The sequence below is a fragment of the Erythrolamprus reginae genome, chromosome 2, assembly GCF_031021105.1.
Source record: "Erythrolamprus reginae isolate rEryReg1 chromosome 2, rEryReg1.hap1, whole genome shotgun sequence".
Lineage (NCBI taxonomy): Eukaryota > Metazoa > Chordata > Lepidosauria > Squamata > Dipsadidae > Erythrolamprus > Erythrolamprus reginae.
In genome coordinates, this window is record NC_091951.1 from 112,203,001 (window position 1) to 112,221,596 (window position 18,596).

At 41.0% G+C, this 18,596-nt stretch overlaps 1 protein-coding gene across 4 annotated transcripts in view; it reads left to right on the top strand.

The window, feature by feature from the left end:
* KLHL3 (kelch like family member 3) overlaps positions 1-9,356 on the top strand; it is a 56,022-nt gene extending 46,666 nt beyond the window's left edge. For all 4 annotated transcript variants that reach the window (XM_070739184.1, XM_070739183.1, XM_070739182.1 and 1 more), the window contains 3 exons: positions 973-1,113; positions 3,256-3,399; positions 6,972-9,356. In XM_070739184.1, coding sequence (XP_070595285.1) covers positions 973-1,113; positions 3,256-3,399; positions 6,972-7,000 — 314 coding nt within the window. In that variant the 3' untranslated portion in view covers positions 7,001-9,356. The remainder of the gene's footprint in view (positions 1-972; positions 1,114-3,255; positions 3,400-6,971) is intronic.
* Positions 9,357-18,596: the final 9,240 nt, after the last annotated feature.

The following is an 18,596-nucleotide window of genomic DNA, read 5'->3' on the forward strand; positions in this document are numbered from 1 at the left end:
CTGGCAGCAGAGTCAGACAGTGAGGAGGCTGGGGAGGAACCTGGGCCAGGCCTGGAATCTGGAGAAGGCTTGGTGTCAGGGCCAGGGATCCAGCCAGGGCCACTGAGGAGGTATGTTCCGCCTGCAGAAGCTCCAGAGGTTGACATGAGCAAGGAAGTACAGGAAGAGCCTGTTCTCAATGTGCACGTGCGCAGAGCTTCCAGAGGAGAAGGACTGCTTGGGAGTAAGGCTTGAGGATAATTGGCCTCTCCCATAGGATATATGAGTGGAGAACATGAAAGGGTGAGTTGCAAGAAGCAACTCCGTTCATTTCCAGAGCTCGTCTTTGTAACTCAAACCTCAGTTTTGTTCCTGTTTGAATTTGGCACAGTTTCCTGCAAACTGTTCCTTGTCAGCTTGCCAAAGAAGAGCAAGATTTGCGTGTGTTATCTGCCTTTCTCTGAAATATGTTTAGTCAGACTTGTTTGATTTTTGCTTGGACTTATGCTGACTGCTAATGATAATAATTAGCCATTACAAAGAAAACACTTGCTTTACTTTATTTGGACTTAGGACCACAGCTAATGAAAACAATTAGCAGCCTTTACACAATAAAAAGAGGTTTGTGAGATGCTGTTTGTGCTGTGTTATTATGAGGAAGCCTACATCAGAACAGTATGTGCTTCCCCTTCCCTTCCTTTATTTTTATGAGAACTAGAGAGAGTTAAGTCAAATACTTTCTCAGATTACATTTTTGCCATGGGCTCAGATTTCCTTTATCTGACCATTGTTTTGATATTGGCTCTTCCTCCTGTTCCTCATGGTTATTCTTTCAAGTCTCTTACAAACTCTTAATTTGGCATTCTAGCTATCCCGATGGACACTGTACTGTTTACCGTTCTGTCAGGGCTATGTTTTTGGCACAGCGATTTATCATCCATGACTAGAAGTCAATTTACAATAGATCCTGAAACTCCCTCTTTGGCTTTTTAGGGGTTGGTGTTCTTAGTGGCCAGCTATTTGCTACTGGAGGGCATGATGGTCCTTTGGTGAGGAAAAGCGTGGAAGTGTATGACCCTGGAACAAATACATGGAAACAAGTAGCAGACATGAATATGTGCAGAAGAAATGCAGGTATTTTCCTCCCAAATTTCTATTATCATTATTCTGGTATAAACAAAGCAGTTAAGAGAAATACTAATACCAATGATATACGATAATAAACATGTGAGTCTTTAAAGTTACTTTAGGTCATGAATTCCTATTTTAAATGAATGCTTGATTAAGTCTGAACACTTTAAGTACAGCAGATTTGAAAATATTTGTAAAAATGATGTCAAATAAATGCAGGACATTTAATATCCTTTTAAATTACAGGTTTCTATATCTTGGATTTGTAAATAAATTGAAAATACACACACACACAAACACACACAAACAAACAAACAGAGAGAGAGAATATTAAAATGTTTTAAAATCACATTATAATTTATAAATGTTAGGATAGTTTGCAAGAGGTACAACATAAATAGTGACAGAACTATGGAAATTACAGTAAAATGTAATTGAAAAACCATATACAGAGTTGGTAAGAGAAGGGATAAAACTACAAGGATAAATATGCCCAGTCAACGAAGCGGTGGAAATGATGTGCCGGTGCCTGGAGGCTGTTGGGGCCTGGATGGGTGTCAACAGACTCAAACTCAACCCGGATAAGACGGAGTGGCTGTGGGTTCTGCCTCCCAAGGACAATCCCATCTGTCCGTCCATCACCCTGGGGGGGGGGAATTATTGACCCCCTCAGAGAGGGTCCGCAACTTGGGCGTCCTCCTCGATCCACAGCTCACATTAGAAAACCATCTCTCAGCTGTGGCGAGGGGGGCATTTGCCCAGGTTCGCCTGGTGCACCAGTTGCGGCCCTATCTGGACCGGGACTCATTGCTCACAGTCACTCATGCCCTCATCACCTCGAGGTTCGACTACTGTAATGCTCTCTACATGGGGCTACCTTTGAAAAGTGTTCTGAAACTTCAGATCGTGCAGAATGCAGCTGCGAGAGCAGTCATGGGCTTACCCAGGTATGCCCATGTTTCACCATCACTCCGCAGTCTGCATTGGCTGCCGATCAATTTCCGGTCACAATTCAAAGTGTTGGTTATGACCTTTAAAGCCCTTCATGGCACTGGACCAGAATATCTCCGAGACCGCCTCCTGCCGCACGAATCCCAGCGACCAATTAGGTCCCACAGAGTGGGCCTTCTCCGGGTCCCGTCAACTAAACAATGTCGGTTGGCGGGCCCCAGGGGAAGAGCCTTCTCTGTGGCGGCACCGACTCTCTGGAACCAACTCCCCCCAGAGATTAGAACTGCCCCTACTCTCCCTGCCTTCCGTAAACTCCTTAAAACCCACCTCTGCCGTCAGGCATGGGGGAACTGAAATACCTCCCCCGGGCATGTTTAATTTATGCATGGTATGTTTGTGTGTGCGTCTGTTAGTTTATGGGGTTCTTTTAAATCTTGTATAAATTTTAAAGTTTTCTGATTATTTATGATTTGTTCTATTCTGTTGTGAGCCGCCCCGAGTCTTCGGAGAGGGGCGGCATACAAATCTAAATAATAAATAAATAAATAAATAATAATAAATTTATTTTAAAGGGTTTCTAAAAATCTGAAATTTGACACTTTTTGTCCTGTAAGTCTCATCACTTGCCAGGTCCCAGAACAAGCATTTTAAATAAGGTGTACTTGCTTATTTTTAATTAATTAAATGTTGAACATAAGGAGGATATAGTTCAATTCATATTTATTGCAGAAAGGATGCCATGATTAATTAATGAGTAGCATGCTGGGCTTCATTCTATATTTATTTATTGAATTCAGTTCCAAGGCTGTCCTATTTCTTAATAACTCTGGGCAGTTGATGGAAGAATTATAAAGAATGCTTTTGTGATCTCATAAATAACAAGAATTTTTAGATCCTTTTTTCCTTTTTATTATTTTTCATTTTTATGAAGGGTTACAAACACAACTATTAATTGTCATGACTTGTTATGCATGCAAGCAGACGGGCTTTTCACAAATTATATCTTTTAGAAATAAAAAGGGATACAAGCAGAAACCTACTGGTATGACTGATAAAATGTGTGTGATTTCAGTAAATTGTGAAATAACAGTTGTTAATAGTAAAAATCAATGTTAAATTTGCCGTTCTGTCTCACCATGACAGCAGCCTATAAAAATTAGGACTTCCATTGTACTGTTTTCGTTCTCTCTATAGGTGTGTGTTCAGTGAATGGACTTCTTTATGTAGTTGGGGGAGATGATGGCTCTTGCAATTTGGCATCTGTAGAATACTATAATCCTGTCACTGACAAATGGACACTATTACCAAGCAACATGAGCACTGGAAGAAGTTATGCAGGTAAGCAGTGCATTGGTCTAGACTGTCATAGAATGACAGACAAGTTGATTACATGTTATTTAACTTCCTGATATAGTTCTTGTTGAGTATTGCTGATAATCGAATAGTATCCCAGAATCTTTGCTGTATGTTTGTGTCTTCATTAGATTTATCCATTGGCAATTTAGCATTGTGCTATTGGTATGTATGTAACTATGTAATCTCCATTAACAGGTATATTAAATTGTTCTGGGTAGCCTTAGAATGTATATACTTAAACTCTCAACAGCATGACTTTTAACTGGGTGGAATGATGCACCAATTTTTGCACCAAGGTACTTCAGCTAGGCTAATTTACAAAATGCGTCCAAAATCTGGGACTCACAACTGCTGAAGGAATTAAATGTGAGAAAGCCGTGGCTCCTTCAGTGTTACTGTCTTCTGCAATCACATGATCTTCATTTTCAACATTAAGTGAAAGTTTCCCAGCCAGTCCCGCAATCCCTCTCTCCGTCCCCCACTCGAGAGCAGGCACTAGAAGAGGAAGGAGGGAGGAACAGGGAGGAAGGAACCCTGTGCACATTTTCCAGACCATGCCACCTTCTTGTGCCCTTCCCCAATCTTTGCCAGCCCTGATCCGTGCCAACCCCACACCTCATCCCGTGCCTTCCCAGACCCACCAGTATTCCCACAAACCCACCTCACCACATGCCTTCCCTGACCTATGCAGCATCTCTTGGGTACACCAAACACCCTTCCCAACTCACATGGCATCTCTTATGCTCCCCAACATACCATGTCTTATTTTCACCCCCCATGCTCCCTTCTTCCCTTACTGAGCAGCAGCTACTTAACTGCCTGCTGGCCTTTCACAGTCTAACCTGGTTCATATGGGAAATCTTGGAGATTCTCTCTCTCAAAATAGATAGAAGGGAGAAACCATTAAGAGAGGCTCTAGAAAATGCTTATGAAACTCAGAATAAGTATGTGATATTTAGACCTTTCAAATCCTACTGGTAATCTTTTTGGGAGAGGCCCTGTCAGTATATAACAACAACAACAACAACAACCACCACCACAGAATTGGAAGGGATTTTGGAGGTTTCTAGTCCAACCCCCTGCTTAGGCAGGAAACCCTATACTACTTCAGACAGATGGTTATAAAACATCTTAAAAACTTCCAGTGTTGGAGCATTCACAACTTCTGCAGGCAAGCTATTCCACTGATTAATTGTTCTAACTGTCAGGAAATTTCTCCTTAGTTCTAAGTTACTTCACTCCTTGTTTAGTTTCCATACATTGCTTCTTGTTCTACCCTCAAGTGCTTTGGAATCATCTGCTCATCTGATCTATAATTGTCCAGTGATATTAATAAGAGCCCAGTTGAAGTCTCCTAAATAACATTGCAAACCAAACTTTTGACTTTCAGCAGCTCAGTTTATGTGTCAGATGTATTAGGCACATACTTAGGAATAAAATAAGACATCAGAAAAAGACTGCACTTAAAAAAAAAGGAAATGAAGTTACAATAAAAGCTCCCAAAAAGAGAACTTTAAAAAAGACTGTCTGTAGTTTTTCAAGGGGGGTGAAGTTAAATAAAGCTCTAATTGTACCCCATGTGGTAATTACATGATGGCAGTTGGAATGAATAATAATTTGATGGCAGCTGGAATAAAATTATCTTCCTGCACCCATCAAAACTACTGGGGTGCTTTTGAGGTCAGACAGAAGGTGTAATTCATTGTAGAGGCTTGAAAAATATCTCCCACATTTTGAAAAATATCTCATCTGCTCAGTGTCTTTAGACACAATGAAAAGTATGTCTAAAATCATGTACCTGTTGCTAACATGTGGAGATTTTTCTCAAGACTTTATCATGAATTACAACTTCATGATCCCAAAAGACCATATTTTTTCTATTTTTATTAAAAATGCAAATTCTCAATTAAAAAACTAACATATTTTTATTCTTAGCAGTAACAGTATTGGCAGGGACCTTGGATGTCTTGCAAAACCAAGGCTCTGTCCCAACCCAGCCTGGCAGCATAGCACAAGGAGGTTTTATGATACACCATAGCTATGGGATTGCCAGAAGCCCCTGACCTGCAATGCAAAGCCTAGCTCTTCCTAATGCAAAGCTGCATCTGGCCCAGGAAACAGCTGCCACAGTCAAACTGCAGTTGCCTTTGCCATTCTACATTTGGAGGCCCCTTCCGTCCTGTTCTGCCAGCGTGTCTCAACCACCCGTAATTACAGGGTAATTAGTCCAGGAAGACACACACCACACGATAAAAGGAAAACCCAAAAGTTTTTATAAACAGAAAAACAGAAACAGCTCCCTTTTTAAATGTCAAAGGGATTTTCTGGTACACACAAGGCACAGGCTAAATGCAGTCCAATTGCTCACCCAATAACTGGGAAATTGAGTCCAATTCTAAAGTCCAGAGAGTCCACACACACAATCCTGAAGAGCAAAAACCACGATCTTGATGAAACAAAGAATCAGATAAACTGCCATGAGGCTAAAACACCAGGCTGCACTTTTATCTGTAGCACTAATTACAGCAGCCCCACCCAACCACAGGTGGCCTCATTTTCTCTTGTAATAATCCTTCAGTTGTTGTCTCCTATGCATCACTCTACGCATGCGTGGATGTGTCATTAATTCTTGTTCAGAATCCTGGGATGATACAGATGACTGATCTCCTCCTGGGCTGTCTGCCAAACTCCCCTCTTCCCTGTCACTCACGCTTCCTTGGTCAGAGGAGACATGTGGCATGTGGATGTCTCCCCCACATCCACCTCCACATTGCTTGGGGGAGGAGCTGGGCCAGAGCTAACTACAACACGTCCTATACTCTGCTACCCCAGCTGACGTTCAGTCATTTTTTTCCCTTGCTGATGGCAAGGTGTGCCTGGCCTGGCCTTTCACAAGTCAACTCTGGCCATGTGAAGCCACCTTCTCCAGGCTTCATAAGGAAATTGCCATGCATGACTTGGGGAAAAAAGTCTCCTATGGCCAGAAGCTGCCTCATGAATGGCCAGTCTGAGCAAGAAGATGGTGATGGTTGGCTTAAGGCAACAGGCAGCCCAAATGACTTATAGTAGATTGGGGGGGCGGGAAGCGGAGCAGGGAGAGGTGGATAAGGGAGAGTTGAAGAATACAAATTTGTGAAGTGTTAATATTAGGGATAGGATTGGTGTGGGTGAGTTTCCAAGCACCTGCATTTACCATTTCGTACCAAACAGCGTGTTTCTTAAAGGAAGTGAGTTAGCAACTTCTCATAGACTTTCTAGTAAATTACTCAGTGATTAATTTAACAACTGTGACAGTTTTTGCTGATTACTTCAGAACAGGGTACAATATTACGCTTTCAGTCAATAACAGCTCCTACCAGTGGTATACATGTGGCAGAATAATAAGCCCGTTTGGAATCGATCTGCTGTAACAATGATAAGTAAAGGAAACTTCATTTTTGAAAGACTCACTAGTTGAAAGCTCAAGAGCTTGAATGTTTCATTGAAGTGAAAATTAGTCTCTAATCAACTTGAATGGAATATATTGAGTACCCATCTACTTTTCTCCCTTGCAGGTGTAGCTGTGATCCATAAACCATTGTGACACCATTTGTGTGAATGCAACGCAAGAAATGATATCCGTCTAGTTGTGTTTTGGAAGAGACTGGGGATTTTTAATTGCCATACTAACGCTGCACTTCTAGCCTGACAAGCATATATAATAAGACCATCCCTTTCTTCTCAACATGCCACTGCTGGGAACAAATTCCAGAAATAAGGTGTTGCTTATTTTGTGGGCGTTCTGTTCTGTTTTTGTGTCAGCTGTTTTATGCACAGCCAGGATTGAGATTGAAATGAATTTCTCAAGAAAGAGGAAACGTTTCTCTACAGCTTGTGACTGGGAGAAACTTTTGTAAAAGAATTCTTTACTACTGACAGTGAATTAAGTATTACACATAATTTTTTACTTGGTTATAAATACTTAATTACATCCACAGAAACTAGACATTTCAAAATACCCATAAAAACTGTCTGGGAAGCCGGCCAGAAGTTTATTTGCTGTATTGTATCCAATCTGTGTACATATCCTATTTGACTACTGTAAATGTATAATTTTGGGTGCTAGAAGTATCCACTGTATGATTTTTCTCATGCGGCAAAACCCCAGAATCATCAAATTGGCTTGATGAGCCAAGTAGTGTGTTTCTCTGAACTTCAGATGCCCAAACACCAGAAACACCATTGAAATGCAGTGTTCTGCTTTTTGAACAGACATTTTCTCTCTCTCAAGATTGACTTTGGTGGAGTGGGGTGGTGGGGGAATGTAATATATTTGTTGGCAACAATTGAAAAACTAATCAGAAAAAGCAAACTGAACCTGCAGTCTGGTTTTGGTACTGTGATATTGTGTCATCTTCAACAGTGTAGAACAGATCTGTCAAACTGGCGGCCCACGGGCTGCATGTGTCATGCAGGCCACGCCCAACCCTGCTCTGCAAAGGCAAAAAATGTCGTGATACGTCGCGATACATCACATGATGCAATTGAGTTTGACATCCGTGCTGTAGAATGATGGAAATATGCCACAAAGTTCAACATTGCAACATTTATGATGCTTTGGAGATTTCAGGTGGGAGCATAAGCCACTTCAGGAACAGAAGCAGTATTGTGCCAGGTTGATAAGGTACTGCCAAGTACAAGGACAGAAGGAATTTGGGGCAAAATTTTCTGTGGAAATGCATCTTCAGAAGTCCAAAGGGGATGTCAAGAAGACTGGAACAATCATCTAGGAAATCCCTGCTAAGCTTTGATTAGAAGGAACTGGATTCCTGCATATACCTCTTATGCATTTGACCATACATCATCAGCTGCCCAAGATATTTAGAACTTTTAAGTGTCTTTCACTTCATCATCGTTTAACTCTTCCAGCTAGAGCTAGCCTTCTAAATGTTATCCATATGTTTGCTGTTCTATGTGGTTAAAAAAAGGCAATTGAATTAATTTATTCTTTAAAAAAAGGAAAGGTAAGTGACTTCTCAGAATAGGGAAAATGTCCAGCTATACAACTTGATCTGTATCCAATCCCATTCTAGTTATTGTTTTTAAAAAATCAAAACCACAATTACATGGAACATAATTCTGTTGCTCAAATTATATAGCAATAGCATTTAGACTTCTATAAAGCTTTATAGTGCGTTACAGCCCTGTCTAAGCGGTTTTACAGAGTCAGTATATTGCCCCAACAATTTGGGTCCTCATTTTACCCACCTCGGGAAGATGGAAGGCTGCGTCTACCTTGATCCAGGTGGGATTTGAACTGCCAAATTTTAGATAGCGGATAGTCAGCAGAAGTGGCCTTCAGTACAGCACTGTAATCACTGTATCACCGCGGCTCTTGAGATTGAGATATTCTTATTTACTTCAATTTTTTCAGTCAGGTAACATACCCCCAAAATATCTATTTCCATATTCTTCACTATCTTTTTCTTGAATACATTTTCTATTTTATTTTGATTTAAGAAAAGAATTTAATTCATTTGTCTTGCTTTCAGTTTTTCTGTCACTTAAGCAACTGTAAAACATCAGTGAAGCAGAAAATGCAATTGAACATAATTTTCAGTAAGTGTTTCTAAAGGCAAGACTCGATTATTTTTGTATAAGGGATTTCTTCTTTTTAAAAACAAACTCTTTACATCTTAATAGTTCTTTTTTTGTATATTGGCAGAGAGGGTATAGTACCAAAAGGTAAGAAGGCACATAGAACAATCCTAACTGCTGTTTAAAACTCTTTGAGCAGTAAACTGATTATTGTCTGTTTAACACATACTTTAAGGTAAAATACATGGCATTTTCCTCCTTTGTCTTTCTTCCTTTTTATTGAGATTGCCTGTCACTAAGTAATTGTTTTTCCAAAGCTGGGAACAATAAATACATTGCATCAATTGCATTTTCTATACCGAGTTTAAGACTGAATGAAATACAGCTTCCTTTTCTCCACATGGAAATTCCCTCCAGAGACATTGAATATGGACCTCCTGTGGCAAATCCCCTTCCTTCTGAGGAAGATTTGAGAATGCCGTGGAGATTTTGATAAGGTTTAGCCAGGCCTGGCTTGGATGTTTATTGCTGAGCAATAAATGAGTTGAGTGTAAATAATAAACGAGTTGACATAGTTTGTTTAGCTAAAAGCAAACAAATCTCATCCTGCCTGAAAGTTAAAGGTGAACTAAGGCTTTGCATGTGATGGTAGTAAATAACATCCAATGCTTTATAAACAAATAGACCTGGAACAGGATTTAGACTTCATATTTTTCCCTCACTACCCACAGAAACTTCCCTAGAGAATTTGGACACCATAGTTTTCGCTCAAAAATCTCTAGGATGGTATCGTGAGTGTAAATCCTGTCATCCGCATTGGGGAATCATCTGATTCTGTTAATCCTGCCTGTAGCACATGCAAATCACTCAAGGAGGTGGGAAATGGTTCCAGTAACCGGCACACGTGAAGACCACAATATGTAAATCAGGTCACATCTTTGAAATACGATGAGGTTTTTTTCTTAATTTTTGCGCTGTGATGCTAATTGAGGAACTAGTGAAGTAGTAAGATGCCCTATTTACCTCATTTGATGATGCAAGTATTTCTACAAATGTATATGCACTAAAATCCAACTTCTTATCAAAGCTATATGCACACTACGTTCCACCACTGATAGACAATGTATTTTGCTGTCTACTATAAAGTGGCCCCTAGGTTCCCATGTGACTAGCTGGTGTGGGTGGGTGAATTAGAAACTCGTATACTGGCTGTTCAAAAATGGCATTGGTTTCAGCTAAGAGCCACTTGCCACTAGCAACCGGTATGTGTCATTCTTCTGTGGGTAAACTTGCAGGGTTAATGCAAGCCAAGTGACCTCATTTCTCAGCTATGCAATATTAATAATTGTGACACAACAACCAGCTGCAATTGCCCTTTCAAAGCGCTTTTGAAATAGCTTTCATTTTCACCACGCCAATTCTGAGCCGCAGCTTTTCAAAGATTGCCTTTTTATAGGGCTTGGAAATACAGCTTTAGAGCTGGCAAATTTAAATGTAATTATTTTTGTAAGATAATTCTTAATGAGTTCTTGGATCTCTTGATGTTGGTGGCAGTTATGATTAGTGTCTAATCCTTACACCATGGGCCCAATTCTCACCAGCCATTTATTTATGATGGCTTATGGAAAGGACACAATCCTGCTCAATGTTAATTAACCATGGATTGTTACCTCTATATTAGTAAGATTCTGAACCAAGGCACACAGTTATGACCACATGTTCATCTATTGGCTTTTTTTTTTTTTTTTGAAAGAAAATGGACGTAATTTGGCTTCAGCTTCTACATCAGGATTGCTTTATTTTTCTCTCTGGTTCTCCAGAAACAATATGCTTTGCAGCTCAGTGCTGAAGACAAATTTAGAAGTAGAGTCTCTTTCCAAGGTGGCTTTGAGAGAGCTAATCTTGTTCAAATATTATTGGCCAAAGCTGTTTTACAATCTCATGTCCAAAAGCTCTGACTCATTTGATTGTGAAATGATCTTCCATAAATCCGGGTTACAGATGCAAAAGTTAAAAACCATTGCAAAAGACTGTTTTTATGTCTGTGCTCAACCTGTGCTCAACCTATGCTCCTAAACACAGTGCAGATTTTCCTTCTTGGAAGCTTCTGGCAGAGAATCCCATCCCTTCCCCCCAGCATTTTAAAGGAGATCTGTATGATGCCAACAAAATTGGCATGGATATACTATTCATTTTCTCAAATTTCAGTTGCTGTTGTAGTTCATTAGATGGTACTTAAGCGGGGTGCAAACATCCAGAGTTTTCATGTGTGTCTGTTGCCATCTAGTTGCTGTCTGGATTTTTAAAAAAAAACAACAAATTAGTGAAGAGCTCAACTCTATTGATGTTTCAAATTTAAGAATTTCAGCAATTGAGGTTTGCAACCAGTGAGTTTATTGGACTAGCTTATGTCTAGATATTAAAGCACAAAGTACTACTGTATTTAAAATTAATTGAGAACCAAGTGCTGTTATGTGGCATCTGTAAATTGAGCTAGTTTCTCTGTCTTAGTATTACAAATTAGATGCTAGCTTTATTTGAATTTGGGCATCAATTGGCTTAAATAAGGTTCAAACAGGTTAACTAGATTTCATTTTGTTTGTAACTAGCTTTAGTCAGATTCATTCAAGTGTGTGTGTGTGTGTATAACATTTTTGCAGATAATGAAAATGAAGGTATGCTTTCTCCCATATTATACCATGGTGATTTGACAGGGAAAAAAAGTGTGTATATATGTTTATGTGTACATACATACATACATACATACATACATATGTTTTTTGTGTCGAATCACCCTGATATATTGAAGGAGCATCACAGCTCCTTTTTTGCCTCTCAGCCCAACCCAGGGCCATTTCCAAGGCAGTTAATATATTCATAGCCGACAAACTATATTCTGTATGTGCCACATGTTTTTGCTTAATTTGAAAATTAAGGGAGACTAGGAGAGATCTATTTTGGCCTTGTTCTGGCCTCATCTGCTAGCCATACCCTCACTGGGACTTGAAGTTGCAGCCTTTGCCTTGTAAGGCAGAGAATTAACCTCTAGGCCAGTGGTTTTCAACCTTTTTTGAGCCACGGCACATTTTTTACATTTACAAAACCATGGGGCACATTGAGGGGAGGGGGGCGGCTAAAAAAAGTTTGGACAAAAATTATCTCTTCCTTTCGCTCTATTTCTCTCTCCCTCTTTCTCTCCCTCTTTTTTTCTCTCTCCATCCCTTTCTTTCTCTCTTCCTTCTTTCCTCTTTTTTGCTCTTTCTCTCTCTCTCCCTACCTCCCTCTATGTCTTTCTCTCTCCCACCTTCCCTCCCTCTCTCTCTTTCTTTCTCTCTTGCTCTCTTTTGCTTTCTTTCTCTCTTGTTCTTTCTCTCTCTTGCTTGCTTTCTCTCTTGTTTTCTTTCTCTCCTGCTCTTTCTTTCTCTTTCTTTCTTTCTCTTGTTTTCTTTCTCTCTCTGAGCTTCGCGGCACACCTGACCATGTTTCGCGGCACACTAGTGTGCCACGGCACACTGGTTGAAAAACACTGCTCTAGGCTACAGTATCAAATCCCTTCAGCTCTGTACCAGGGAAGGATTACATGTTTTTTGTGTTGACGTAGATATTCACGAGTACAGGTATGTAGAGCTTGGGTTTCTTCCTGTGTAGGTTTCAGAGAATCCAGGATTCTTACACAGGAAGAAACCCAAATATCCTAGACCTACATATATTGAATATATGTTATTTAGCGTTTATTGAATGGATGAATGAATATGTATGTATGTATGTATGTATGTATGTATGTATGTATGTATGTATGTATGTATATTCAATAGACCCTGAATAACTGCATGATTATCAGGTAAAGGGAATCATTTTTATTTTTTATGCTATATGTATATTGAAGACTTTGAATGTTAGATTATTTACTTTTTCAATTAAACGAATGCATGTATCCACTACTTAAATGGGCTTGTTTCCTGTTTATGGATAGGAATCTAATTACTTGAAGAAAAATTTTAAAAGGCCCTTTTAAAAGAATTTGCATTTAGAGCATAACTGAATTAATGGGTTAGCATAATATAAAGTGAGTTTGCCAGTAGCTATTGCACAATGTTTCTGAAAACATGAAATGATTATTTTTGGTTGAATTTCAGGCATTTAGAGATTGTCTTTTGCAATCCAGTTTCCAACTGGATTCCATAGTTGTTCCTAAATTATTACTCAAATTAGAGTTTAATCCTGGATTATGGATAGATGATGATTTGTTGCCATGCAAAATCCGGAGGGAGTTTATAAGATGCTGCTGGTGCTTATAATGGTTTGGTTAAGGCTGACATCTGAATGTGCTCAATATGTTTTAAGTATATCATATAATAAGAATCCAAAAATACTTTTTATTTCCAATATCCTAAATTATTTTTCTCTGTGAGCAATAAACACTAAGAGGTTTAATTTATAAACATAATGTTTAAGACACAGTTTAAGACTAACAGGAGAAAACAAAGGCAAAGTTTTAAAAATAAAATGAACTAGATTGAGATACAACATAGCTGTGATCCTGTAGTATTTACAGCCCAATCCTCTGCATGTTTGCCTCTGCATTATCAGAAGCAAATTTCACTTTAAACCAGGGCTGTCAAACTTGGGGCCTGCGGGCTGAATATGTCATATGCTGGCCACTCCCACACCCATTTTAGCTAAGGAAAAAATCCTAATACATCACATGACGTCGCTGTAATGACGTGGGTTTGACACCCCTGCTTTAAATAATGGGAGTTAATTCTAAATAAACCTGCACAGCTGTAATTATTTTCATGATCCTTCAATCATGATATTGATTTGCCCATGATATTGATTTGATAATTCTTTATAATATCTGATTAATGCTGAAGGAGGAACTGGTTGGTAGTGCGATTCTATTTCCCCACCTTCCTTTCAGCTTCAAGAGTTCATAAAAAATGTAACTTGTCAACAGGAAGTTGTATGTATTTTCTAGCACATCGAATTTTGGTTGAATAAAATTGAGCAAATGAAACTGACTTTATTTATTTATTTATTTATTTATTTAATTTATTTATTTAATTTTATTTATTTATTTATTTACTTACTTACTTACTTACTTACTTACTTACTTACTTACTTACTTACTTACTTATTTAATTGGACTTGTATGCTGCCCCTCTCTGTGAACTCGGGGCGATTCACAACATATCAGTAGAGAACACAATATATAAATACATCTAAGTTCAATTAACGTAAATAATTAGTTTAAAATATTTTATTCTAAAAAAATTAAACATTTAAAAACCATTCATTCCAGTACACACTGCAACCACCCTACAGATTCAATGGCCAGAGGCTGGAGTGTAGTGACTTTTTTACAAAAGGCAAGGAGGGTGGGGGCAGTATGAATCTCTGGGGTGAGCTGATTCCAGAGGACTGGGGCTCCCACAGAGAAGACTCTTTCCCTAGGATCTGCCAGGTGACACTGTCTAATTGACGGGACCTGGAGAAGGCCAACTCTGTGAGACCTAACTGGACGCTAGGATTCATGTGGCAGAAGGCAGTTCCGTAAGTACTCTGGTCCCATGCCATGCCATGTAGGGCTTTATAGGTCATAACCAACACTTTGAATTGGGTCCAGAAACCAATTGGCAGCTAGTGCATTCCACAGAATACTGGAGAAACATGGGCCTACCTTGGTAGGCCCATGACTGCTCATGCAGCTGCATTTTGCACAATTCGTAGTTTCCGAACACTTTTCAGAGGTAGCCCCATATAGATAGCATTGCAGTAGTCGAATCTCGAGGTGATAAGGGCGTGGGCGACTGAACAGAGGCTCCCTGTCCAAACAGGGCTGCAACTGGTGTACCAGCAAACCTGGGCAAACGCCCCCCTCGCCACAGCCAAAAGTGGATGGTCTAAATTCAGCTGTGGATCGAGGAGGACGCCCAAGTTGTGGACCCTCTCTGAGGGGGTCAAAAGTCCCCCCCTACAGGGTGATGGACAGACAGATGGAGGTGTCCTTGGGAGGCAGAACCCACAGCCACTCCCGTCTTGTCGGGAGATCTTGCATTTCTTCTGATCCTGTTGAGGATTTCAGTAAGAAAAAATGTGGTTTGGACTTGTATATTTTTTTCACCCAGTGATAAAGCTTCAATACTGTCGTTTTCAGCATTTGTGTAATTATGATACACGCACATTATAACTTAGCTGGGTGTATGATTAAAAAGTCAGCCTCTCCTGATTCTTCAGATGGCTAATAGAAACATTTTTGGGGAAATTATATTAAAGGTTTTGGTGAGGTGCTTAATGCTTGGAATGAGTAAAAAAAAGCAATTAAAATGTTGGCTGAAGTGAATTCTGTCTGCAGAAGACGCAGTATAAGCTGTAACTGCACTGCTGTGGGAATTAATGGTTGAGAAACATGGATACAAGCAGCCTGAAAAAGTTTACAAACCAATCTCTTGAGAGCCTAAGTTGCTTCAAATTTCATTGCTTATATATAACCTGATCTGTAGACTTCCACAACTCCCCTTTGGATATGTATTGAACTGCCTATGGCAATGAAAAGCAATTGTGAATTGAGCAGGATAACTTTTATCTATTTACTCATAACTGATACCCACTCGATGGCTCTTAAGCTCAGATGTGCATAGCACTGTAACCTACATACATGTGAAAAACAACCTGTTGGTTATTTAGTTGAGGTTATTTAGTTTAATTAGAAGTAGTTGAGATGAACTAACTCTGTATATCCTAGACCAGTGTTTCCCAACCTTGGCAACTTGGAGATATTTGGACTTCAACTCCCAGAATTGCCCAGCCAGCTGGCTGGGGGATTCTGGGAGTTGAAGTCCAAATATCTCCAAGTTGCCAAGGTTGGGAAACACTGTCCTAGACCAGTGATGGTGAACCTTTTTTCCCTTGGATGCCGAAAGAGCTTGGGTGCATGCTATTGCACATGTGCTAGTGCCCACACTTATAATTCAATGCCTGGGGATGGGGAAAACAGCTTACCCCACCTCCTGGAGGCCAGAAACGGCCTGTTTCCCAACTTCTGGTCGGCCCAGTAAGCTTGTGTTTTGCCTCCCCAGGCTCCAAAGGCTTCCCTGTAGCTGGGGGAGAGCAAAAATGCCCTCCCCCGTTCCCCTGGAGACTCTGTGGAAGCCAAAAACGCCCTCCCAGCGCCTCCGTGTGAGCTGAAAATCAGTTGACCGGCGCACACATGCACTTTGGAACGGAACTAGGGCAACGGCTCGTGTGCCAGCAGATATGGCTCTGCGTGCCACTGTCCTAGACTTACAACAGTTCATTTAGTGACCTCAAATTTTCAGCGGCACTGAAAAATGTGTCTTATGACTGTTTTTTCACAGTTACGACCTTTGTAGCATTCCCATGATCAAAATTCACATACAGTGGTACCTCATCTTACGAACGCCTCTTCTAACGAACTTTTCAAGATACGAACCCGGTGTTTAAGATTTTTTTGCCTCTTCTTCCGAACTATTTTCACCTTACGAACCCAAGCAGTTGCTGCTGGGATGAAGGGGTTTCTTTTCCCCCCCTTTTTTGAAGAAAGAAACCCCAAGATCGCTTGCCGCTTGCCCGTTCGCCCCGCCCGCCCGGCTGCTCGCTTGCAGCGCCGCAGCAGCGAGGAGCCGGGCGGGCGGGCGAACGGGCAAGCGGCAAGCGATCTTGGGGTTTCCCCTTTGCCTGGGCAACAGGGAAACCCCAAGATCGCTTGCCGCTTGCCCGTTCGCCCGCCCGCCCGGCTGCTCGCTTGCAGCGTCGCAGCAGCGAGGAGCCGGGCGGGCGGGCGAACGGGCAAGCGGCAAGCAATCTTGGGGTTTCCCCTTTGCCTGGGCAACGGGGAAACCCCAAGATCGCTTGCCGCTTGCCCGTTCGCAGCAAGCGAACAGCCGGGCGGGCGGGCGAATGGGCAAGCGGCAAGCGGCAAGCGATCTTGGGGTTTCCCCGTTGCCTAGGCAACGGGGAAACCCCAACGGGGAAACCCCATCTTCGGCTCCTCGCTGCTGCCGCGCTGCGGAGCAGATCAGCTGTTGGGCGGCCGAAGGGGTCTTCCCCGCCGCCCACATGCAAACTCCACCATCTGTGCATGCGCGGCCATGGAAAACAGGACGTGCATGCGCAGATGGTGTTTTTACTTCCGTGCCGCTACATCGCGAGTTTACGATTATCGCGAGGGGTCTTGGAACGGAATCCTTGCGATAATCGGGGGATCACTGTACTATGATTCCTTGGAAATAATGTTGTCAAAGATAATATAATTTGGTACAGTTTTTCACAAAGGAGGGTGGTGCAGGTTCAAGTCAAATACTTCCCATATGTTGTTTTAAATTATTTTCCATTTCTGTGAGTCTAGCTTTGTGTATTTAATTTTAGAATTCAGAAGTTGTGTACCTAAACCTAATGTTGACAACAAGTAACACTTAGAAGTCAACTGGACAATCAGTCAGTCAGTCAGTCGGTCGGTCGGTCGGTCGGTCAGTCAATCAATCAAAATAGATTAAAAAATAGCCTTTCCAATAAAAATAACATTCACTGTTTAGCATGAAGGCCAGGGGAAGATTGCAGTGCTGTAGTTTTAAGCAGAAAGAATTTGCAATCAGACACTAGAGGTCGCTAGAGCCAAATAGAAAAACTTGAAGCTCAGATTGCAGACTGCTTTCTCAAAATACCTTGCAGTATAAGATATTTGCAGAAAAGTGAATGCACTCTAATTGTGGGTTATCATAATATCTTTGGTGTGAACTAGAATTACCATGTCCATGTTGGTTGCTGTTACTGTATGTTTTCTCCAGCTAGTTCAAATACCAGCTAGTGAAAGTGTGAATTACAAAAGAAGCACTTGTTTGCATTCAGTTCTGTCTTCATTGCCAGCTTATGATTTTTCTAAAATTTCAATTGGATCAATGGGTAGAAAACTTATGTTTTCAACCATTTCACCTCTTTAATGCAAATGAGTGATTGAAAGCCAGGGATGTTGTCTCTTTAAAAGTCATCTTGTATATAGATATATAATTTATGTCACAAAGGGTAGAAGTCCTTTTAGAAAATGTGATGCCTGTCTATACATAATATGGCAACATGTCGAATTACAAAAGAAGAAAAGACAGATGCAGCCTCTGTAGCCATTTCTCTATTTAATTCTGCAAAGTGTTACACTTACATTATGCAACCAGGATGTCTTTGATTCTTTATTTGTAATTTTCTCATATTAAAATAGCTTCATGACCTACAGTGGTACCTCAAGATACGAACTGCTTGTCTTACGAACAACTCGAGATACGAACCCGGGGTTCAGAAAAAAATTGCCTCTTCTTACAAACTTTTTTCGAGTTACGAACGCCAAACCCGAACTTCCGGGTTCGGCGTTCGGAGGCTGCTGGGAAGCCACCCGGCTGTTTTAAAAGGTGACAGCCGGGCTGGGGGGCTTCCCAGCAGCTTCCTGAACCCTGAACCCGGAAGTTCGGCAAAGGTTCGGGGTTCGGGAGGCTGCTGGGAAGCCCCGCCGCCCGGCTGTCACCTTTTAAAACAGCCTGGGGGCTTCTCTGCGGCCTCCCGAACGCCGAACCCGGAATTTCGGGTTTGGCGTT